General features: G+C 48.1%; 1 protein-coding gene across 1 annotated transcript in view; it reads right to left on the bottom strand.

Moving 5' to 3' along the window:
• ENPP6 (ectonucleotide pyrophosphatase/phosphodiesterase 6) overlaps positions 1-24,619 on the bottom strand; it is a 111,107-nt gene that overhangs the window by 4,843 nt on the left and 81,645 nt on the right. The window contains exons 3-7 of the mRNA XM_035004271.1: positions 24,412-24,523; positions 15,895-16,036; positions 14,983-15,162; positions 12,009-12,146; positions 1,334-1,457 (exon numbers count right to left, since the gene is read on the bottom strand). Coding sequence (XP_034860162.1) covers positions 1,334-1,457; positions 12,009-12,146; positions 14,983-15,162; positions 15,895-16,036; positions 24,412-24,523 — 696 coding nt within the window. The remainder of the gene's footprint in view (positions 1-1,333; positions 1,458-12,008; positions 12,147-14,982; positions 15,163-15,894; positions 16,037-24,411; positions 24,524-24,619) is intronic.

Genomic DNA, 24,619 nt, shown 5'->3' with positions numbered 1-24,619 from the left:
CTCTGGCTTGGTTGACAGGGAGCACCCAATAACGATCACTGGTTGATGGCAATGTGCTTGGGCATCCTCTGAACTCTCTTAGGCCAATGTTGTGAACCCAGTTAACACTCTATAAACGTTTGCTGCTACTCACGTAGCAGCACCAATGTAGCAGTACTTCAGGGCTTGGGAACTTGGATCACGTATGGGAGAGGATCTGGACCAGTGTGTTCCCTAAGCCCAGGAGGCCAGGGGCTCCCAAGGAGCATGCAGAAATGGACACCTAGTTGTTCTCAGCAGCTATTTTGTGGTAAGGAGAGTGACCCAAGGCAGATGGAACGAGAGGGGTCAACATAGATCTTTGTCTTTCTACATCAAGAAGAGCAGACCTTCTAGGCATGGCTTCTAACCTATACTTTGAAAGGGAAGAATGGACTGTCATGGGCTGAAACATTCTGATCTACATCCAGAAAATGGCATTTGGAGTATGGATGTCAGGGTAAGTTTATTACATTTAATAAGGAGAGTGGACAGTCGTAAGGGAGAAGACTAGCTTATGAGCCAGTCAACTGATGGTTGATGGCCGCTGTTGAATGTCTCTCCCACCTCTGCTTTTTTTTTTTAAGAAAGAAAGGGGTGTTTGGGTCATAGTATGATCTCCAGAGTGTCTGATAAACGTTTCCACAATGTGAATTTACATTCCTCTGTCAATTAAAGCAAATGACCAAATAGACCCTCTCCATCTCCCCTCTACTCCAAACTTAGAAATTTCTGGTCAAAGAAGGCAGAGTAAATTTGCTTTCATCCAAGCTGTCTCTGGGCCTTCTGGCCCATTCTCAAAGTCATTCTCAAGGTCATTTCCTAGCTTGGCCTTGAGCACATCCCAGCTTCTGGCTGGGCCCTAAACCGAATGACCCCCACAGGCATGGGTGCTCTAGACAGGGAGGAACTGTGGAAGAGTCAGACCCTGTGAAGTGATCACATCAACTCTGAGACTCACAGCTGTCAGCAACCTGGTGTCTGATAAGCTTTCCTGGACATCAGATAGCTGTGAAATAACATTTTGATGAATTAAGTAAAAAATGAATCACAAACATGTGGAATACATTTTCTTCACTGCGCTCAAGATTTAAAATTTACAAGGAAAAGCATTTGACTGCATTTGCCAAACCTACGAAGCATTTGAAAGCAAGCCAGCAAAAGATGTTTCATGGAGACCAGCTGGGTTTGCTCCGCTTTGCTCATAAAGAGGTCCATAAAGAAATCACTTCAGCCTTTACGAGTGCTGTCAGCCCCTCCTGGAGACCACTTCTTTGGGAACGGAGGACAAAGCATGGGGTCATGTCTTGCCTACCGGGTCCGAAGGCCAGGAAGATGCCCCTCATGTCCATGAGCTCGTTGTCATAGCCGTGCCAACCGTGCTGCCAACCTTCCCTCTTGCCAGTGCTGTTCATCCAAAAAGGAAGTGTCTCTTGATTCTGAAACCAGGCAAGGCAGTTACATTACACTGTGTCCCAACCATCGTGATGAGTGAGCATCTGGCCCAAACTAGCACCCAATGTGGGGATTTCCTTCTCAGCATTCTCCAGTGGGGTCATCCAACCTCGGCTGGATCACGTCCTACTCCAGGTAGCACAGACCTTTGGACGCAACCCCTGAAATTGCCAGAGAGCTCTAGTTATAAAGGTATTTTCTTACACGGAGCAGAACTGAACCTCGTCATCAGTTTGAAAGCCACTAAATAGATCATGTTAGAGACAGAAGGGATGTTAAAGTGTATCTATGGTATAGTGAAAAGTATATTTGGCCTTTGTCCCAGGTTCCTGGCCCGGAGCTCCTAAAACCCTTGGAATTTCTGGAGTGAAGGGGGTATTTTTGTTATTCATAATGAGCCCCTTTCTCCCCATACCTGAGTGTCTGTTAATGAGATGGCTGACCGGGCTGGGAGAACCCTCCAATCTGTAGTCAAGCCGGACACTAGTGTGGGTAGCCTGGGGACCCAGGACCTGTGGCTGGCAGCTGAAGTGGGGACAGTCAGGTGGGACGGAGCCCCCTAGCGTGAGGGGCTCTTCCAACTCCGGGGGGGTCGGTGTCAGAACGGAACTGAATTGCAGGACACCCGACTGCCATCCGAGAGTTGTTGGAAAACATGGTGTCTAATCGAATCACCTTGTTTTTCTAGCAAAGCCATCGAAGCCCAGAGCCCTTTCCACCGCCCTCCCCCCGGATCCCACCCCCATCGTTCCTTTTTTCCGAGCTCCAACCTCAGGAGCAACGTGGGCTAGATTAGTCCCCTCCGCTTCATTTAGTCAAACATGTGAAAATGGCGCAGCCGTTTACATCTTTGTTTCCTGCGACAGTCTTCATTCGGGACGGGCTCCAGAACCATCACTTCCCTGTCACCCTCTTCCCTTCAGAACTCGATTTCCTGAGATGGCAGATGCTGGCATGTGCGACAGCCGTGGGTCCTGCGGAGGACACATCCCCAGCCCTTCACTGCCGACTGCCATTCGAGCCTGACTGTCCAGGCACGTCTGCTGAGCAGGGTCTGAGATCGCAAACACTGGAGATGCAGGAAGTAGAACCGACTGGTCATGACCAAAGCAGGGAAGCAACAATGCGGGCAATTTACAGGTTGGCTCGTAAGACGTGTAACCTAGTACCATCGACTTACTTAGCCAAGAGCCTGCACTGACATTCACCCCATTGTCACCACATCCCAGTGTGGATGATGTTCTTCCCACTGTACAGCTGAAGGAACTAAGGCCCAGAGAGGTTAAGGGACACTCTGAAAGCCACACAGCAGTCGAGAGGCAGGGCGGGGGTTGGAACCCAGGCGGGTTGTCTCTCGGTCCTCGAGCACCTTCCACGGCCCCACACCCGGAGGTCACTGCCTGTGACCTTGCCACTTTACTCACCAAGTAGTATGGCCAGTTCTCAAGTGTATAGAAAAAAAGATTTTAAAATTGGATTCCAGGTTGTTGCTTTCTGGGTCTGCAAGCTGGTTCGGATCCGGGGCGAGCTACTTCTCGGTGCTTCGGGTTCCCTGTTGGATGTGATAACACCTCCCTCACAGCGTCGCTGGAGGCGGACATGACTGTGTGCGACATGCCCAGCACATAATAGATGCGCAAAAAATGGCTGTGGGCCGGTCACCAGATGCGGCTGGCTGTGGGGCGCGAAGTCCCCTTTGCTTATTTAGCTGTCATATCGCTTTGCACACCCATCCTGTCGCACCCCATAAACCGCTCCCTCGCTTTCCAGATCACACTCTTGCACTGACTCTCCGTTTCCTGAATTCCCATCATCCCCTGTCCCTCCTTCTCCAGCTGTAGCTTGTATTTTTCCATGGGAACGTTTTTATTAACTTACTGCATTTCCAACCTGTGATACCATTTTTGTTCTTTGTCTGTGGTGATGATCACAACACATCCCAGTTTAGCTCTGTCAGCTAACTGGAGGTGTCGCGTCCTCTCTCGGGCTCCAGGGCAGTGACTTCTGCAGCACCCGTAGAACATTCTGTAACTAACGACTTCACCAACTGTGACCCCCACGGGACATATGTGCCCCACAGCAAAGGGACAGATGAAAGGGAGGTGAAGGCTGATTATACCTGATGTACGAATTCCACAAAGACAAACATACAGCCGTGAAAACCTCGGCCTGAAGGTCACTGGGGCTTTGGCGGATTGTAGGGAAGTGTGTTCCTTTTTATTAAAGTGACAAGTCGCTCCAGTCAAGCAACTGTTCTTACTGATTTTAAGAAGTAATAAGGAACTGGCTGCTCATGTGAGAAGCTACCCATCTCCCGGAAGTGACCGAATGCCTTACATTTCATGCACAGCCTTAGCTTCAAAATGGCATCTGGAAGATTTTCTCCCTTTCCCTTCCTGGTGGCTTCCCCGTCTTTGTTGTGTACCCCACATTGTCACCTAGATGCATACAGATGAGGTCCTACTGATGCATGTGTGTCCCAGACCTCTCGGCCTCCAGAGCAGAAATCCCCAGGCTGCGGGTCCTCCAGCTGCTGGTTGAGGAGAACTAATCCCATCCTGACTCTCGCAGGCCCAGGGACTGCCACATAGAACCACCTAGTGATGTCCGGGGAGGTGCTCAGACCCTCCAGATTTGGTCAAAACTGTGACAGGGGTAGAAGAGTGGTGTGTGTGTGTGTGTGTGTGTGTGTGTGTGTGTGTGTGTGTGTCCATGGGAATGGAGAGGGCAGTGCTCCTAAGTTTGGGTCCCTAAGAAAACTGGGCTCATGGTGGGGTTGGCAGCCAATTCCCAGGAAACACCGGGTCCTCTTGCAGTGTGCTGTAGAAAGCCCAAATAAGGGCCCCACCTGGAAGGGGTAGTTCCCCCTAATGAATAGGTGAGGGAGGGAATCTAGAAAGAATAGGGTCTTGTTGGGGAGAGGAGTCCCCGGCAATGGTGGGGGGTGTCCTTCTCCCCCCCCCCCCCCCCCCCCCGTGGGAGAAGAGCCTGTTCATTCCATTCTGCAGCTCAACAGATATGCCCTGAGCTCTGAATCTGTGTCGGGCTCTCTGCTAGGCTTTTGGCTGAGAAGCACAGAGGAGGAAAGCATTCCTTCCTCTGAAAGAGCTTATTTTTAGTGAGGAAAAACGAGGGGTTATGGCTTCTGTATATTGATTCCTGAGCCGGCCGGGACAGGCAGTGAGGTAGGATGAGGCCCTGGGGACGCCTGTGGTGAGAATCACTGTCCGTGGGATGGGCGAGCGTGCGTAGCAGGGGACACACAATGAGAGGCCACCCAGGTGCTGGCCCCAAGGTTCCCCCAGCAACGGACCCCTGGGAGCTCCGGTCGTGGAGAAGGCTGGGCACAGAGAAGGCCGGGCCAGGCAGGGAGAGTTTGTACTGCCTCGTATGGGAGAAGCATGAAAAGGAAGCAGCCATGGGAGAGAAACTGCTGGCGGGCGTGAGGAGGAGAGAGGACCTGGAGTTATCCACTCTCGGAGCCTGCCTGAGGTTGTGCCGGTCAACAGGGTGACCAACCATCGTGGTCTGCCCAGGACTGAGGGCCTGCCGGGGATGCCACACTTTGGGACAGTTCTAGACAAACCAGGACGTGTTGGCCATTCTACAGTGAACGCTATCCTGGAAATTTAAACAAAATCTTCACCAAGTATAATTTGTTCAGCACGTTCCAGAGCTTTTCGGGACCTCTCCTCTATACACAGGCAGGTAGCCGTGCTGGGACCTTCCTTTGATGAGCCACTGAACTAATTAATCATTCCTAACAGGAAGGAACCAGAAATAGCTCCGCAGGAGGGAACACTGGGAGAAATGGTTATTATGTTTATACACTTGTGTTCTTTGATTTCCGTGTCTGCACTCCCCTGCCTACTTACGTGGAAATGCCTACCATCAGCTTGCTCGAATTTAGGAAGCCACGAGAGTCTTTATGAGATAAGAGTTATAGTTTTCAGACTAGATCTTTGTCTTAATCATCCTTAGAATTAAAAAAGAAAAAAAAAAAGGCATGTTCACTGTTCACTCCCAAATCAGCAAACCAGTTAATGTAGTTTGTTCAACACATGCCTGGTGACATCTCTGAATTCACCATTTTATGGCACATTCAGTCCTTTATGGTGCTGAACTGAGAGGTATAGGGAACACAGTCAGATGTGGGGGTAGGGTTGGGAGTGAGGGTAAAGGTAGAAGGAGGGATAGAAGGACAAGAAGAAGCAAGAGCAGCTTGAACAATCCGTGTCATTGGTTTCTGTTGGCACATGGCCAAGGTACTTGCTGTAGCAAAATCTCATTTTTTTTATTGTTGCATTTTGGGGATACATAAGCATGCATACCTCTCCCCTCTTCCTTCTGATTTCCCCTCAGTGTAGATCAGAAAATGGTTGCTAAGCTGCAGGCACAAATACTCCTGAGCAGACAGGAGGGTCACCGGCTGCCAGGACAACATCCGGGCTCTGGCTCTTGCTGTGCACCCCAAAATGACTTTGTGGGGGGCGCTAAGGGTGTGGGAATCCATCCTGTGTGGGTATCCTCCCTGGCCAGCGCAAATGTGCAGGGCCTTGCCTGGTGCCTCCTGCTTGGGTTGACTTCTGGTCCCATCTTCCCCCACTGGGAGGGCTCCTACCTTGAAACTTGGAGCACTCACTGTCTACACTGCGGGATCCCAAGCCTAGCCATGCAGAGAATGCCCTGAGCTTATCCTGGGCCCGACTTTTGGGTATTTGCGTTCAGTAGGTCAGGGTGAGGCAGGGAATCTCTCCATTTGATCATCTCTCCCCAGCTGATTAGCATGCATAGTCAGGCCTGGAAACCCCTGGAAACCATTCACCTGGCACCCATCATGTGCTATGTTAAATTATCTGTCCTTTTCTAAGGACACTTCTTATTTATACTGGATTACCATGCCTAGGTCCAAGTCTGTTTCTCTGGCTCTTTGTGTGGCCCCAGCAGAGCTGCCTAGGGCCCTCCTCCTAGAGAGAACTCAGGGTCTCAGCGGGCGTAGAGTCAGTCGTGTAGTCGGCTCCCAGAGGACTGTTGTCCACAGCAGGAACCAGGGAGTCCCCACTGGCTTATTCCATCTGGCCTCCAGCCTCATTGGCCAGTGCCTGCGGGATACTGGTTGTTAAACTCTTTGACCCTCGGGCACCTGGGTGGCTCAGTCGGTTAAGCGTCTGCCTTTGGCTCCGGTCATGATCTCAGGGTTCTGGGATCAAGTCCCACATTGGGGCCCCTGCTCTATGGGGAGTCTGCTTCTCCCTCTGCTCCTCCCCCCGACTCGTGCTCTCTCTCTCTTTCTAAAAACAAATAAACAAACAAAAAAACAAAAAACCCCACAACTTTTTGACCACCAACCCTCTTTTCAGCCACTAAAAGTATAATTCTTCCAGGGAAGTGGGGTCGGGCACCCAAGTTTGTCCCCTCCCTCTCTTGATGAGGCATCTCCCTGAATCTCCAGGGCTCTGGGGAACACAGGGGAAATCTGGTCAGATTAAAATAAATAAAATGTGAACATCTATCTAAAACTAAGTCTGCTTTATTGTCCTAGGACACGGTTATAAGAGGAAGCTCCCATGTCCTGGAAAAATACAATATAAGCTTCTGATATCATCTCAGGCGGAAAGAGGCACCCGATACTACCCAAGTCAGAAGTGGCTTCAGTTCAAACTCTTGTGCCAGTGAGGACAGTTCGCTGGCTCTGGTGTTTGCCCTGATAGGGTTAAGTTCGAGCGATGGTTTCTATTACGAACCCCTGTTTCTTAGATTTCCCCCGTTGCTCTCCCGGGAGGCTTCCTGTTGGCGGGAGTCCTTGGATCCCGGTGCGAGTGGTGGTCGGGAACACCCCTATGCAAAGGGATGTCTCTCTAAAGGTCTCTCTTTCTGTGCCTTTCTAACACGGAACCTAACTGCTCAGCCCTCGGGCCCGCCCCGCCCCTGGAAAGCCCTGTGGCCACACACAGCATAGTCCTTTGAATAGAAAAGGCCAGAGAGCCAAACCAGCAGGGCTTACGAGGAACAGAATTCCTCAGAGTTCAGTGAAGGGCTGGAGAGCACTGCATGGATTGAGCTCCCTTTTTTTTTCTTTTTCCCGGGATCATGTTTCCTGAAGTGTGCCAAGGGTGAGAAGGGTGTGCATGTGCTCTCAGACGACCCTAATCACCCCCAGAAAGTCAGCAGCTCCCAGCACTTGACATCCGACTTCCTGAAGCTCAATTAGTCGGGCCTGGACAACACCACTCTAGCTGCCACTAAAACTCAGAAGCCACGTTTTCCAGATTGTCTTGATTTCCCTAAATATTTTGGGTCCAGGCCTAACTGCCATTCGACCACAGGCCTTAGAATTGAGCCTGGCATTTCATATCCTTTGCCAGTTTTCAAAATAAATCTTTCCTCTGGAGACAAATATTGGCCTCCCTTAGAAGCTTGGGGCTGAATTAGCTGCATTTCTCTCCCCTCAGACAGGAGTCAGGAAGATCAACAACGAACACCATGTTTCACAGTCTTTCATCAGGCTGGGGCCCCATCCTATCTTTCTGAGCACGGTGGCATGAGGGGAATACCGTCTAGGACAGGCTATAGGACTTAGCCCCGGTAGCGGGGTTGGGGGGGGGGTGTCTGGCGAGAGCTAGTGCGTCCCACACTTGGGCTCCAGCTGTGGGCTCGCTGAAGCTAGGAGAATTGTCATCACTGGTTTGAACACCTTCTCCCTGTTGAAATCTCTTCTCGGACTACTAATAATGAGCCCAAAGGAAAGGCTTTCCTGACTCAGCTGACCTCTCTGTTCACTTGGTTACTGATTTAAGACCTACAAAGTGAACAGCCTGTGATAAGTAACCCAGAATCAACTGCCTTAATACTTTTTAATTCATTTAGTAATTCATATTCCACAAACATGTACTGAGCCTCTGCCACGTGCCAGATTCCATGGGGAAAACGAAGGCGGAGGTGCCACAGGGCTGCCTGCAAGGAGCCTCCAGCCCAGGAAGGAAGGGTACAAGAGCAGATGGACAAATGTAGCATGCAGGGGAGGGATTCCGGCTTTCATGAGAATTCCAGGATGGAGGAAATTAGGGGAGAGCTGGGTGTTTCATGGGAGAGATGGTGTTTGAGCTGGACTAAAGGGCAGGTGGGAATCGAGGAGGAGGGGGCACCCCAGGGGTTCTGACTGATGTTACCAGAGCCCACTGAGTACTGGCTGATTTTTTTAGGTACAGGTATCCCCTGCTTTTTTGACAGTTCGAGTTACACCACTTTGCTTTTACAAAAGAGCTACTATATTAGTAGCTAACTGAAAGAAATCCGAGGGGGATTTTCTCTTCTTCGAGAAAAGGTGAAAAGCGAAAATGGTGTTCAGCATTGGTTTTTTATAGAGACGGCGCACCCCGAGCAGCAGAGGGGCACCGAGCAGCTCCTTCCCTGGAAACCACATTCAGCAGGAAGCCACCATAGCTTCGAACCGTGTCTGTGAGCATCTTGCTTTAGGTCGATTGATTTTGTGCATCCCTAGCAAGATGGGACCTACGGGATCAGAAAAGCCTAAGCAAGGTGATTTTCTGGGTCTGGGAATGCTCAAAAATTCTTCCATATGAAGTAATGATAACTGCTTCTTCGCTTGCGCCATGTCTGCCCAGGAAGGGTTTCAGAGGAACATTCTGCTTCTGGATCGGCGGGGAAGGGGGAGCTGCATATGGATGGAGGAATGGAGGTGGGAAATGGAAGAATGCACTTAAGTTCGGCAGAAACTGCCCTCAGCATTTGCCCACTTTGCATTTTCCTGTGTTGTTCCTGACTATCCCATATGCCAAGGACACGCAGCATCACTGGACCTCCCTCCCGAGGGCCCTTGGACCACCACATGGTGATGAGGCCATGTCCAGCCCCATTGCAGGTGCCCCCTGGAGGAGGGAGGGGGGGTAGAGCATGGGTGGGGTGGGGTGGCTGGTGAAGGGTGTAGCCTTTGACCCCTGGCAAGCATGAGCAAAGAGGTTCCCACAGGACAGTGACCAGGTCTTAGGGAGACGGAGGGGGTGGGGGCAGCCGTTAGGCAGCCCTTGAAGAAAGGAACCTGGCCAGTGTGACAGGCCAGGGCTTGACCTAGGTGGGTGGCCTGGATTGTTCCACCCTTCATGTTTGACCAGTCCTCTGGGAATATGGAAGCCTCAGATCGCCACCCTTGCAGGAGGAGCTCCAGGGCCAGGGACCGGCAGGGGGTGGCAACCCAGCCCATATACTAAAGAATGCGGGAGCAGAAGCAAGTTGCGGGAAGCTCCAGGCCAACAGCAGTCACACGGGGTAATCCTGCAATTCCAGGTGACAGATTCGATCTGCTTCCCTGTCTTTATCTTTTCCGGGGACAGCTCTCTAAGTGACCATTTAAAAAAAAAAAAAAATGAACTCAATTAAGTGTTCCCGGTAGAGCAGCGGCCTTAGAGTCTGCAAAACGTAAAGTGGTAGCAAAAAGGTGGTGTTTATACGGGCGTGGCACGGTTGCCAAGGAAGCCAGATCTTGCATGTTGCGGAACAGAGAGCAAGGAAGGGGGGATGGGACCCTATTCTGTTGGCCCCAGCCAGCACCCTTTTGTCCTGACTCAGCTGTTTTTCTAATCGCGTCTAAATCAGAAAAAAAGACTCCTCGGCTGTCCAGACCCGAGAGACTGCTTTCAGGCCTGAGAAATTGGCCCTGCGGCAGCCGCCGAGCGCAGTCTACCACAGACACATCCTCGCAGGTGCTGCGCCCTGCTGGGCAGGTCACGGAGCAAATCACAGCGTTCTTCTACCGCCAGGGGAGAGACTCTGCAAATAGCCGTGGGGTGGGGGGGTGGGGGTGGGACGGGACGAACAGCCCGGCACCGAGCGGGAACAAAGATAGCCAACGGGGTTCTCCATTCTATGCAGTCAGGTAAGTATAATGAACAACAGAAAGATGTAAAAGAAAAAAGACCAAGGCAACAAGGAACAAACGGACATTTGTCTTTAGGGTTTTTCAGAAGACAAAGAGATAAAACCCCATGTTCTATCAAGGTAGAATCCGGAACTATAATTTTTACTGGTGAGTCTTGGGGAAAAAAGCCCATGAATTCAAGGATTCATAAAATGATAAAGGTATTCATTCAGGCTAAGAAACTAAAGTACAAAAAGGAGTGACTGAAAGACATCTGATCTCTCTCAGGACTCAGGGACAACCATGATTTTTCAGAGAAACATTTGTGTTTTTACGTGACAGACACTCTAAGTTACATTAATGTAATTGATTGTGCTTCCCTCTTTGAACTGGCTGCTAGGAAGCTCAGAACCACATTTGTGTTCCATGTTGTGGTGTGTTACTTTCAGGACTAACAATATCCTCCATGCAGAGTCATTGAGAGGAACAGAAATAGTAACCAAGAAGGGAGGGAACTTCATTCAAGATAGCTGTTATTGTTGTTGTTGACCAAAATTTTAAGAAGAAATTTTTCCTGATGGATTTATTACCTGCAGAAGTTAAAATGGCTTTATGTTCATGTCATTGAAATGTGGGGAGGAGTCATTGTAAAGTTTCTAATGAACCAGGCATGATCAATGAAGATTCGCTCTGTAACACCCCTCATTAGTAATTAAAGCAGGGCAAGATAACATTGATAGTCCCAATATTTAATGGGTCAACACTAAATTATTCAGAATCTTATTTTTTTCACATCCTATTGATCTTCCTTCTGGTTTCTTTCTTTAAAAAAAAAAACCACTTTCTGCTTCAAATATTTAAAAAATCACCCCAAATTTCCCTCTTGAAATAATTATATATTTTTAAAAAGCTTTTCAAATAATCATCAATTGCTAGGCATTCTTCCTTTCTGTTCTGGTGGCTTCTCCCCAACTTCTTAAGCCATACAGTTAACTGGGTAGCCCCTGTTAACTCCCTGACTGAGTTCTGATTCACACAAACATATGTATGTGTACTGTGTAATTACAAAAGTAATGTAACGTAACGTAGTATATACGTTGGCCCGTGATCAGAAGTTGATCCAAGAGCCTGGTGAGCTTGCAGTCAAGGCAGGCGGGCAGGAGCTGCTGAAGTCATTCGTGTGTGAGGCAATGAGGGTTTGGATCCCAAACACAAGATAATCTCCTCTGCAAAATCAAGTTGGCTAACTGGGGAACAGGGTTGGCTGGAGTTGTGTTTGCCAAACATTTCTCTTAAAGGTGAAAGCAAAGCTGAGCCTCTCCCTGATTTTCACTGCCCTGAAGCGATTGCTTTGGTTCACAGTAACTGTTGCACTTTAAACTGAATAGGTTACATTGTAAGCCTGGGTAATTGAGTTAAGGGCAGTTTGTTAATATATCGAGTCTGGAGCCACTAAGTCTAAACTGTGACTCTGGGTCCACGTCTATGGTGTGCGTCTACAAAGCCACCTGACCAAGTCTTTGGCGTCTAAAGGTGGAAGTGAGGCCATGAAGGACACTTAAGTGAAAACAAAATCCTTAAGTGCAAAAGCAGAGTAATTATTTACCTTTGGGTGTTTGATAGAATTTGTATAATGAACACGTCATAATTCTATAATTACCTCAGTTATGAACCATCCTTCATCAGCCACTAGGGTCAAAGGAGAGACAAATTTCCCTTTCTTGTAATAGAACCTGCTTGGTATGGCTTCTTTCTCGTAGATGGTCATGTGTTCCACTGTTCTCAGTTTGTTATATATCTGCAAAGACAAAAGAGTCACCAGTTTGGCATTCTCTTTCTTAACTATGTGTGAACATTTATTGCACCTAGAGGAGAGGGAGAACTTTATGGACCAAAGAAAGAAATGACCAAAACACCTGCCAGGTTTGACTACATAAGAATGAGAAACTTTTGTATGTCTCAGAAAACAAGGTGGCTTCATCTCATAAGGCTGAAGATCCACACACCCCGTGATCTAATAAGGTAGCCCCTAGGGACCTAATGGGAACCCTTCCCTCTCGTGTACCGGGAGACATATAGAGGGATAGAGACTGCAGACTCAACAGCCCAAATGCCCAGCAACAGTGGAAGGGAGAGATGACTCATGTGGTTCTGTGGTGGGATACTATACAGCAGCGAAGAGAGGCGAATTACACCTACGCAGAACACCTGCAAGCATCGCAGGGCTCTCAGTTTGAGAAGCAAAATAAAGCAAGTTGCAGAAGAATGCAGACAGGGTTATTATTATTATTATGCGAAGTTCAAATAACTATAAAACTAAAGAACACACATGATAAAATGATAAGGGCAATTATGGAAATGATAACTTATAATTTAAGAGAGTAGCTTCCTTTGATGGGGCAGGAAAGGTGGTGGGGTTTGGGAAGGATATACAAGAGATACCGTTATCAATGGTAATGTCCTACTTCTTAGATGTTTAGTAAATATAAGGCACCCCTTTATACTTTCCAATATTTTATAATAATTTGTCTACTCAGTAGTTAATAAATTACAAAAGCTTATATACGTCAAAAATGCTATAGTAAAATTAAAAGGCAAATGAGGAATTGGTCCACCTGCTGTTAAATGCCACAAGATCAAAGGGAGAGGATTTGCTCTTGACCTAGAGCATGTCTTTCCTACACCTGAATCTTAAAAGTATTAGTAATTGTCTGCCATTCATTACACTACTAATTTCATGATGAGGGTGTAAACTCTGTACGTATTTCCAATATTTAGCAGCAGCTTAAATATTTATGGCTGACATTAAAATCAACTGGCTGATGTTGACTTGTTGGCCCTCAGGCAAATCAGACACATATTCCTGGGTAGAACTGAATGTAAAATTGAGTTTATCAACTCAGATCTGGAGAATAATTAGCCTTCAGGCTTTTTAGTAGAGAGTTTCGATGACCCCACGAGTTATGATTTCCTACTTGAGAAAATCCATAGTTCTTAAGGAAAGTAGGATGCATTTGCAGGAAGATTTTGGATACGTGAAAAATCTGATGACACGTACCAGGTCTCACAAACTGTTGTGTCCGTCACATGACGAACTGTCACCCAAACACAGCCCCCATTCTTGAATAATCCACCAACTGCTTCTGGCTTTCATGAACGTCGTGCTGGAAGAAGCTCTTCCCAGCTCGTAAGCTGCTGATGCTCAAGCATTCTGGAGGCAGCACGTCCCTGAGCGCCAAGTTGGAAATGCAGATTATCTTCCTTGCCAAGAAAACAGAACTTCTTTGCAAGAAGCCACTTTCTGTGGGACCTGCCAATGTGTAGAGTATTCCTCCTGGCTTCATATTAAGGGATTTCATGGGGCTGCTGTACCAATGGTCAGCACCTCCACTTCCTGACCACGGAACTTGAGAAAAAGGGACGTCCACCTAGGAAATGGGACAAGGCTGGGGAGGAGTGGCGTTCTTGGCAACTGTGCTGCTCAACCCCCAGACAGATCTCAGACTTTCCTATGGTAGTGGGCAAGAGGAGGTCAAAAGGGCCAGTGGAGAGACCCCGGCCTCCTGCACGCAGTGTCCATCCATACCAAAGAGCGTCCGTTGTCAACCACATCCTTGCTGTGAGGATAGGTGGAGGTGTCAGGCCCTCCCTAGGCCAATTCCTGGGACCCTGGGGTCTCTGAAGAGACCCGCTACCTGGTCCAGAGCACGAAATAGATCTGGGAGCAGGCAGAAGACCCAGAGCTTGCCCTGGCATGTGACGAGGCAACATGGGGTGAAGCAGGTGGACAAAGATGCTGCTTGTTCCTCATTTTCCCATCATGATTTACCAAGTACTACAGATAATTATGGTTTGGAGAGAAGGGTAAGTAAAGTCTAGCTATCTCAGAGTGCTCAGTTCCTGGAGGGCAGTGACTGTGGGGAGCACCCTCTTGGGAACCACCCCTGTGATGATGATCATTGTAATAAGTGGCACATACATCGTCCTTGAGGTGGGCCCAGCATGCTTCTGTGGGTTTACCAGCAGCCCAGGAGGGCAGCTATGATGGCATCACCAACCGCATGGACTCAGAAGAAGCAGAGGGTCCGGGACAGGGAGCTATGGGTTACCAGTCCATGATCAGGCTGGGATTTGCACCTAAGCAGCGTGCCTCCTCAGATAAGGAGCTGACGCATGGCACCCACGGCCTCAGCCCCTATTCATTCATCACCTTCTTATCTCCAGTTCCCTTACGAAAACAGATCAGATGGGCAGCTTTGTTCCAGGGAAAGAGCATTCTCTGTATGCATCCGATATCCCCCAGGTTTGCCTGAGAAGTGCCGCATTTGGGCCAACAATAAAATAGCCCTACTAAAGGGCTAAGAGCTTAACATGCTAGGCACCGCACATCATTTATCTCATTTGATTTCCACTAACATCTGTGCAGTGGATACCATCATGCCCATTTCAGAGAAGAGCAGACAGACACAGGAGGATGAGCAATTTGGCAGAGGTCAAGGGAGCAACAAAGTAGGTCACATGCCTCGGGAGGCCCAGCTCCGGCACAGCTCTCTACTTCAGTGCTAAAGCCCCAGGGCAAAGACCAAGCTCAGAGTGATCATCCATCCGCCTCCCCCCCTCATGGCGCTTCTTGCCTCAGAGTGTTTCCCAGGAGCTGGCCAGAGGCTCACGACAGGTCCTCGGTCCTTCACTTGCTGCAGGTCGTTCAGGCTGATGTACTTATTCAGCTCGATCACTTTGTCCATCCAGAAAATGTCAGTCATTCCATGATCTGAGAAGATGATGACATTGAGGTGGTCCTGCAGCTCCCGCTCCTGTAGGTGGACAAAAGCCATCAGGTCAGCTCCCAGGCAGAGATGTGCTCACTCTGGAAGGTCTTGTAAACATGTGTTTTAAACTGTAAGTTATGGGGGAAAGGATACTTCCTCAATCATAAACTTTTCTGCCCTGATGGGACCAGTGGGACATCACCATAGAAGCACTTCGAGGAGGGCGAAGTGAAAGCACATCCCCTTTCCAGTAGTGCTAGAAATCATCCCTCCTGGGCTTGAGCCATTCAAGCTACTTTCTCTGTTCTCATTTCCTTCCGCTCTTTCAGCAGACCTGTGTGGTAAGACGGGAGCGGTCACCGACCCATTTTACAAACGTGGAAAATAAAGCCCACAAAAGTTTTACTTTGTTGAGAGTCATCCAGCAAGGGGGTGGGTGGCAGGATCAGGGACAGAACCCAGGTCTGGTCTCCATGCCCGCTTGAACCTGGTTCACAGACTTACTAGGTTTGGTAAAGAACTGGGCCATCTGGCCAGCTAAGCCAGGTAAGAATGCGAATCTGGTCATTTCAGTCCCGCTGGGCTGGTTGTAAAACAAGGGAGCTCCTGGTATCTGACAAGGGGTTGTGGGAAGAAAAGAGACCCACCCCAGCCTGGTGCTGACCTCGTCCGCTAACACCAGTAAGAAGGAAAATGTTGAAGGGTTATGACAACCAAGGAAACTGACAGGAAGTGACAAGAGGGAAGATTAACGTCATGGTCCTTGATTTCAGTTACCTGGATCCACTTGGTCATGTACTTCAGGACAGTGTCCACGGCTTTCAGGGCGTCTTTCCGCTGAGGCGACGAGGGGCCATAGTGGTGGCCTTCCACATCGATGCGCTCATGGTATATGGCTGCCACGTCTGCCCGGCCACTCCTGGAAGGAGCAGAGTGAGAGAGACGCAGTTGAGGGAGGCCCTCACTGCTTTCTCCCCCCTCCACTCAGCAGTCCTCTGTGAAGGCACTGGCGTCCCCAGATCCCTGACCTGTGGGCCAGGCAAAACTGACACCTTAAAATGATCACGGTGATCTCTAAGGGAGGAAACACGACTACGGCATCAAGACATGCCAGTCCTGAGCACCTCAGTGCAGCAGTCAGAGAGCACGTTTATGGGGCATCTCCCCTCGGGGCTCATGTGGCATCGCTCGTTGTGCCCCAAGAGTTGGAAGGGCTGGAACAGGCAGAGGACAGTTCTCATAGCTCTACTCTACCACCGCTGATGTCATAAGATCAGAACAACTAGAAGCAATCATTCAAATAATGACTTCGATTATTGCTGGACCTAAAGGAAGTGTCTAAATAAAACAGCAGACTGTGTGTTTAACCCACTGGCAAGAATAAGAGCAAGCTTTACCAGGGCAACCTGGGGGAGGCAAACAGGTTAGTGTTCAGCAGACACTTACTCTAATGGGGACATTTATTCTATGAAGGGCCAGCTCCAGTGTGGATATAGAGTGAATTCTAACAGTGACCACACTTCCCTGGGTCCCAGGAAGATGCTGGTTCTGGAGAAACTCTCCTTGGCCAGAGTACTGATAATCCAAGCCCTTGATGCTGGGCTAGGAATGACCAGGAACAAGTGCTCTCCATTGGAGTAGGAGGCCTGCGGAGTCAGGGAAGGGAGAAAAAAAATGCCGTGTAATGCACCTCCTTCCTTCACGCAGTGCTCTCCACCGTCCCTCCTGCCCCAGCTCAAGCTTTGCCCACGACTCCTCCCAAAGCACCCGAGCTGAACAATGATCATGATGATGACGATGTTAATGGTGGGAGCCGTTATAGTAACTGACAAAAGTTGAAGTAATGCAAAAGAAATTACAGCTCATTCCTTTGCTTGGACTTTACAAGAGCTAATAGTTGATACTCTTGGTGGATTGCCTTATTTCTCTCGAAAAACTGTATTTTAAAGACACACACATGCAAATGAGATGGCATGGTGTCTTCTGATGTGGCTGCCCCAACACCTGGAACATGAGCAATAAAAGAATGTGAGTCCTCAGAGCCTGCTCTGCCTTGGGTCTTGCAATCCACAGAGGAGGGAAAATTGCCCCCCGGTAGTTCAGAGAGGGTGGTTTGCACGGCCAGAGTTAAAAACAGCTCCTACTCATCCTCCAGGTCTCAGGGGAGATGGTGGCCCTTCCAGGAAGTTGGCTCTGATGCCCCAGGCTCTGCTGGGCGGCCCTCCGGGTGCTCCTGCGGGCCCTCTAGGCTCATCTCCTGGTAATGCTCTTCCATGCGGGGCTGCAGTGGCCTGCTAATGTTCCTTCGCCCTCTCTAAGCTGTGAATTCTTTGGGGGGGATGGCGATTCATCCTCCACTGTAGCTCAGTTGTAGCCTACCGTATTTGGCATACAGTTGGAGCTCTATAACAGTTGAAAGTATACTAATAGTAAGCGCTCAATAAATGACAGTTGCTCTGGGTCAGGTACTACGTCGAAGGCTTTTCATTCATTATTTAATCCTCACAGCAACCCTTTAAGACAGGGATACATTGAACAGAGAGCTCAGTAGAGTTGCCTGCCTCACACAGCCAGTGGGAGATGGGACCAGGACTCAAGCCCACGTTGGGCTGACTCCAAAACCCTGATGACAACCACTAAAAACTCTACGGCCCACACCAATGGGGCAGCATTCTGCTTAACCTTCTTATGGAAATGGTCCTTATTCTCTTATAAGACTCTTACCCTTCTTGACGGACAGCGCTCCATGTCTGTGGGTTGGGTGTGTCTTGGATTTCTGGAACTACTGTGGGAAGCGTCCCTATAGAAAAGCATCTGCACATTTTGCAGATGGGGAAATAGGCCAGAACGGATTCTAGGACTTGCTCAAGGTCTCACAGAGGCATAGCTAGAACTGGAAACGTGAATCTCCAAGATCAGAACATTCTACCAGCCTGGGCTTTTGAAAGTCCGCATCTACTACATTCACTACACTGGGGCGGTTTTCAGGGGATAATCTGATTAGCATCTTCCTTCATTAGGGTCATACTTGCCAAGACGGCACGTCCTTTAATGATGCTGTGATGTTCTACTGTGTACCCTGAGGGGCATTTCATTTATGTTTTTGAGAGTACATTGGTTTTCAAGTTAAGTGAAATTGCTAGTCAAGTGTTTTCTCTTTTTAGAACACAACAAACCGGCCCTTCTTTAACAAATACCACCCTTCTCCACAATGGGGACTGGGTTAGGTGTTTTTCAAAAGTGATATTATCATTATTCATACTCGCTAATGTGTGAATGACTCATCCATCTGTAGACAGCAGAGAACAAAAAGTCACTGCAGGGGCCTGCAAGGGTGTGGGCGGTGGGGAAAAGTTCTCGCTAGATAATGGCACTTTCATACACATCCCTAAACTTTTGTGAGGCCCGTGTTCATTACACTGATGACTACAGTGGAAACTTCCATAAAATCTTTCCCTCAGATGAGCCTCAGCCTTTAGCTGCTTTATGCAGTTGAATCTGTAGCTCCCCAGATGTGCGGATGCATGCAGTGTATCCAGTGTTCAAGTGTGTCCACTTCCAGGGTGGGGCCTGCCTGGGGGGAAAATTGCACAAACAGGCTGACTGTTGCATTAAAGTTCAATGACATGCTTTTAGGTCACTGCATTGTAGATACTTCCCTTAACACAGCAACCACTTGGCTGGCTTCTTTCAGGCTCTGCACCATATCTAAAAAATCTCTGTGTGATCAGGGACCCCGTATCACAGATTTACCTGATGGCTTTCTTTGAAGGAGCTGTCAACCCCAGGTGCCAGGAACACTGGATTTGGGATGCTGGCGATTCAGGGATTTATGCACGTGACTTTGGAAAAGACTTCTAGGTTGGAGTTTCATCGATTCATTAGGGACCCGAGTCTTCAAGGGCTGAGCACTCTCGCCTGTTTGGAGTTCAGCGGACAGATTCTTGGTCGCCAGGTGTTTTCCACATGGATCTGGTCTCCATCACAGGTCAGCTCATTTGTAATGGAGTGGTTGGGTGAGGAGCGATGGGTGGAAATGCCTGCAGACCTATGGTTGGCCATTTATAATTTATAGCTTTAGGGGTCCAGGAACTGAGCCAATGACATGTGGCTGTCAGCCCAGCACTTGAGAGCTGCAAGGAGCCCCCAGCCCCAGGCTTTCAGGGACACCCAGGTCCTCCATCATCTTAGGATGTTGTCCAGATCTCTTTTCAGTGTAAAAGTTCATAACCTCACATCCATTTCCTTACCGAAGTGAGTTGGAAAGAGAAGACTTAGGGAGAGAGAAATGGGGGGCAATTCGAAGGGATGGTTGAAGTTATCAACTATTAAGAAAAATGATCTAAAACTTAGAAATTAGGCCCCCAAAACAGCTGCCTGTCATTCCTGTGTCCTACAAGAACAGTGTCTGATAAACTTGTTTACAGGTCACCAGACTTTATGACCAACTTGAGCCCGGAATGTGTAAACTTAGCTGTCAACTTGTAGGAAACCAGTAAGATGAAGGTTATTTTTGCCTGATGGAGAAAGCAGTCCCAAAGATCACGGTCTGATTGTCCTCTAAGTCGTGAAGCATTTCTGCATCTTACAATAATCGTATGCCATCGTCCTCCATCATTCTTTTCCTTCACGTGTGTGTTTCTCATATTCTCTGTTTAACCAGCCTGGTCGTGCCTGGATTCCCTCAGCAATAAAGGAATTTGAACCTCAGCATAATTCTCATATACATATGTAGTGAGCACATGACAGAGCCTTAATTTTGGAAAATTATACATTGATAGGGTATTGGAATTAGACAAATCTGAGCTCAAAGACGTGAACCTTGCTATCCTGGAGGTCTCAGAAGAACAGCAAAAATATCTGGAAGCCTCAATGTGCCATGTGAAAAACCTCCACAGAGGGCTACACTGGGTAGGAAATGAGCTGATGTTTATAAAGTGCTTGACACACAGCAAAAGGGAGGCAAAGGGAAGGAGATGCCTTGCGTCTCTCTCTTCCTTCCAGATGTGCCTGGATGGCTTTTGCCTGTGTGCTGAGCCCCTTCCCTCAGAGTCCAGGGGGAGGAGAGACAAAGGCCAGGACATTTGCCCCAGCCGCCCCATGGTCTGTGGAAAGAACCATCTCATCATCCATCCACTCCTTTATAGGCACCAGCAGCCACTGAGGTTCTGGGATCCTAAAAGAATTCCTTTGGAGCTGTTTTCCGTAACCTGGAGCTTGACAATAGACAGCAGCTGTGTCCACCGCTCCCGGGGCCCAGTTGTTGCTTGACCAACCCTTTTGAGAGGCTTCATCAGGCACCTGCACCTGGGAGCAGCCTCCTAGTCCCTCCAGGCGGTCAGGGCTGCACGGGGCTGTCACCACTGGTATGCCCCTTTTCCTGCCCACCGAAGCATGACTGTCCGACAAACAGAACTTCCAGGAGGACAGATTAAGTGCTGTGATCTCAAACTGCTTTCTGTGGTGCTGTGTGGGCAGGGGTGTTGCTTCCCTGTCCCCGTGTGCGGTGGCATGGTACATAGCGTGCCCATGACTGGGGCTGTGTGCTGCACATGTCAAGCAGCGAGCAGACCCGAAAGGCTGCCAGTCCACCTCAGGCGCTCATGAGCCCCAGGCCCAGGGGTGACTTGCGAAGGAGCCAACCCCCGCCATCCTGTTGGTCTGATTCGGTTTCAGGGCACCTCAGAGGTATGGGTGCAGACCAGGAGGAGAGCTGTGAACTTGACTCTGAAGTGTCCAGGCACTTCTCTCGCAGACCTGGGCTCCGGCTCCACCACCTACTAGCTGTGTGTGACCTGAAGCGAGGTGCTTAACTTTGGGACAGGAGGAGGACTCTTTGTAAGAGGAGGGGGATGACACACCTGTGTAATACAGTAGCTGTAACAGCAGAATGGGTCAATGGCGATAGCGCCTTTGACACAATGCTGGCAGGTGTGTGTTGAAGACATGAATTCTCTTCGCCCTCTCCTTTCTTCTACGCTGGAGGTTGTCTAGGTGCCGAGGTAGCATCTACCATGGATATGACTTGGGTCAATAAAGCTTTATGAGCCCTGGATGGCCATGCCCAGATCAAACATGGAAATTGGACTAGCCCTTCTACAGAACCATGCAGCTTCTTGGCTGAGCCAGACCCTTTGCCGAAATGTTGTCCATAGGTCAATCTTAACTGCCTTCTTTCAAAAGCATATCTATCCTGTATCCCATTCTCTCTGCCTCTCAGAATAATAGCAGAGTGGAAAAGACACTCTATAAGCAGTACTAATCAGGACAAATGCCTGTGTGTGCCCACATGCTTATGCATGCCTATGTTCGCACACTTGTGTGAACTCTAAGCACTCCTCAAATTATAGCTAGGAATTTGAGATAGAGCTGAGCAGAAACCAAGAGGTAAGCTATGGAGTCTAAAACTTGCTCCTTGTTTTGGGGCTATCTGATGGAAAGATAAATAATTAATACATCTTTGCCTAAGCATACACACCAAGAGAATTCATAATTCCTTTGAGTCACATTCTTACATGAATAAGCTGCTACATGTAAAGTGGTCTTAACTGTGTTGGCCCACAAATGTCAATCCTTTATTCTACTTTGTAAGAAGGTAATGAGACATGTTCTAAAAATGCATAGGTTAGGGGCGCTTGGGTGGCTCAGTTGGCTAAGGGTCCAACTCTTGGTTTCGGCTCAGGTCATGATCTCAGGGAGGTGAGATCGAGCTCCGCATCGGGCTCTGTGTTGGGTGTGGAACCCGCTTAAGATTCTCTTTCTCCTTCTTCCCCTACTTCTCCCTGTCCCCACTCTAAATCTATCTATCTATCTATCTATCTATCTATCTATCTATCTATCTATCTAGGTTGTTTATAGAAGGTGCCTTCTTTTTCTTTGCAAGAGAGCCTAAATTATCTTACTGCTTTCCACAGGCAATCAGTATCATCTGGCCTATTGCTTTTCTTCTCTTTTTTTCTCTCTGTCTCATTTCAAGCCCTAACTAGTTTTAGAAATGGTGGATCTCCATCTTTCCAACTACTATTCACAGGGGATGTTTCTGGTGGCCCTGTTAACTTTGACAGTATGAAGACCCCACAAGACAATTGCACTGGCCTGGTTCCATCCTTCCTAGGCCTTCACTCCCCAACTGCAGAAGCATCATTCACTGGTAGATTATGTGAATGTCATCCCCTGGGATTTCAAGGCCATTTATGTAGACTATAGTATGAATGGTGCCAATTGAACAATATGGTGGTATCAGGTCACACCAGATAGAGGCCTAGCCCGAGGCCACTTTCCTGGGCCTCCAGTTCTTGGTAGCCTTTTCTGTCTAGGGGAGCCCAATGCCTTTGCTAAACACACATACACACAAAGATACACACGCACATATACATACTACCACCTCACCCCCCACCAACCTCCCCCTTTCTAAATGCTGTGCTCTAAGGTAAAGATGTTATTCCCCAGTGTTCCAGAGCTTTGTCATGTTGCTTGAAAAGGGAAAAAGAAAAACTTCTCTAGAAACAGAGAAACAGAAACTTCCCTAGGAAACAGAGCCCAGCACTCATTCCTCCAGCATGCTGCTATACCTCAAGACAAGGAAGTCTGCTTGGATGGGCCTGCTTGCCAGCCCTGGCTAACCTGAGCCTCTTGGGACTCTGTGGCTCTCCACCTGTTGCATCACTGGGTTGTGTACAGTCAGTGACCATTCGATTCTCAAGGTAAGATGAATGTGAAAATAGAGCATTGGGTTATTTGGAGGTATTTGTATGACAGCTATGTTCTAAATGTTCTTATTTAGCATGGCAATAAGCTGTAGGGGTGGCCAGCACTTTGGATATGTTGGAAACAGCACTGTATAGACACAGAGCTATTCCAGAGTTCTAGCTCTGCGCATCTGCTGTGCGTGTGGTGCTCTTCAGCTTTGCACAAACTAGTTTGTAACACGATATTCTAGTTCATCATGTGTGTGTGGTTTTCCAGCACTTGTGGGCAAGGAAAAGAAAGCAGAGTAGGTAGGAGACAGGATCATATAACACACATGATTTACAAACCATATGTTGAAGGCTATTTATTCAATGGTTAATAATATTTATTTAAAGTTCATTCCAGACCTTGTCCCTTCCCTCTTCCCTCCAGAAAAAAAAAATCTCAACTTTTAAATTTGTTACATCTCAGTTTTTAAGTATTTCAAACCTATTTCCTCTCCAATCTGTCAGAGCTTGAGCCTTCTTGCGCCTCAAAGGCCCATCTTAATGGGTTTCATGGAAGTGGAATTATTCCAAGAAGGAACGGAGGGAGGGGTATTGTTTTCTCCTTGTGCAGTTCTGTGGGGGTGACTTGTTCCCCGCAATGTTTGGGGTGGTGATGGCAAGAATGGGATTCATAATTGGTCAGCTCTATATCTGGGGCTATCTTAGCTATAGGCCAATTCATGTGGTTACTGCTGGTGAGTAGTACACAGTGCCTGGGATATGGTGGCCCTCGGAGGCTGCCCAGCTTGAAAACAGGCTCTTTCTCCTGGGAAGATCACAGTCCCTCCTTGGTCTCCAAACTGATTACTATGGATCTTCTGCCTTGACCCTACCCAGGAGATCCACTCAGTAGCCAAGGAGACCGCAAATCCAGCCCTGGAAATGTGAGAGCCCCCAACATCTTTAGCTTCTTGGTTGCTAATTACTCAGGTAGACCCCAGCTGGTCTCCTATCTTGACTTCCATATCTAGCGATTTCTGAGACTGCCTTGAGGCTTTCTCCTGACCTTTCTTGTTAATCAGCTTCCCTGACAGACTCTCGTGTGCTATTTAAGACACCATTAATGATTTCTGCATTTTCAAAGTTCTGTGTCATTGCTCCATGTGGGAGGAAGAAAAAGGTTCTATGTTCTACGTGTTTCATACATTACCAAGAAGAGGGTAGATTAGGCAATTTTTTCAAATTTACTTCACCACCGATCCCCCCTTCTTGCCAAATAATAACATTTTATGAAATACAAGCATTCACTAAATCTTAATTAGAGAGATGTTGACATTTGTATTGCTTCTCTATTGTCCATCAACATAAAGAAGAAAGTCCCAAACACTTGAGGACTTTCTTGCTCTCCATTCAACATTTACAGAGAGTGCCCCTACCTGAAACGACTCACTCACAATTATTCTCTGGTAGCAGTTAACAGTCATCACGCAAGAGACTAATCATATCTCTTGAGACATTATTCCACCTGTACCAAGCCTTCTTAACTCACTTTAGCATTCATTATTGGTCCTGGAAACAATGAAGAACAATGGTATGACTAAAACCTTGGGACACTTACTTGAGGGAGTCAAGAGCATCGCTGACTGCATTGGCAAAATTGATATCCGTTGGGACGTTTTTATATTCTAGGCAGTAAGTAGGTCTGACCCCAAGAATCTCAACCTCACAGCCTGAGAAGGAAAAAGATGGTAAATGGTTACTTTCTTCAATAATAAAGTGTATATATATATATATATATATATATATATATATATATATATATATAT

This window comes from Mirounga leonina, unplaced genomic scaffold, assembly GCF_011800145.1.
Source record: "Mirounga leonina isolate KUSES-001 unplaced genomic scaffold, KU_Mleo_1.0 Mir_128, whole genome shotgun sequence".
NCBI classification, from domain to species: domain Eukaryota; kingdom Metazoa; phylum Chordata; class Mammalia; order Carnivora; family Phocidae; genus Mirounga; species Mirounga leonina.
This window is presented reverse-complemented; position numbering and strand designations above follow the sequence as displayed.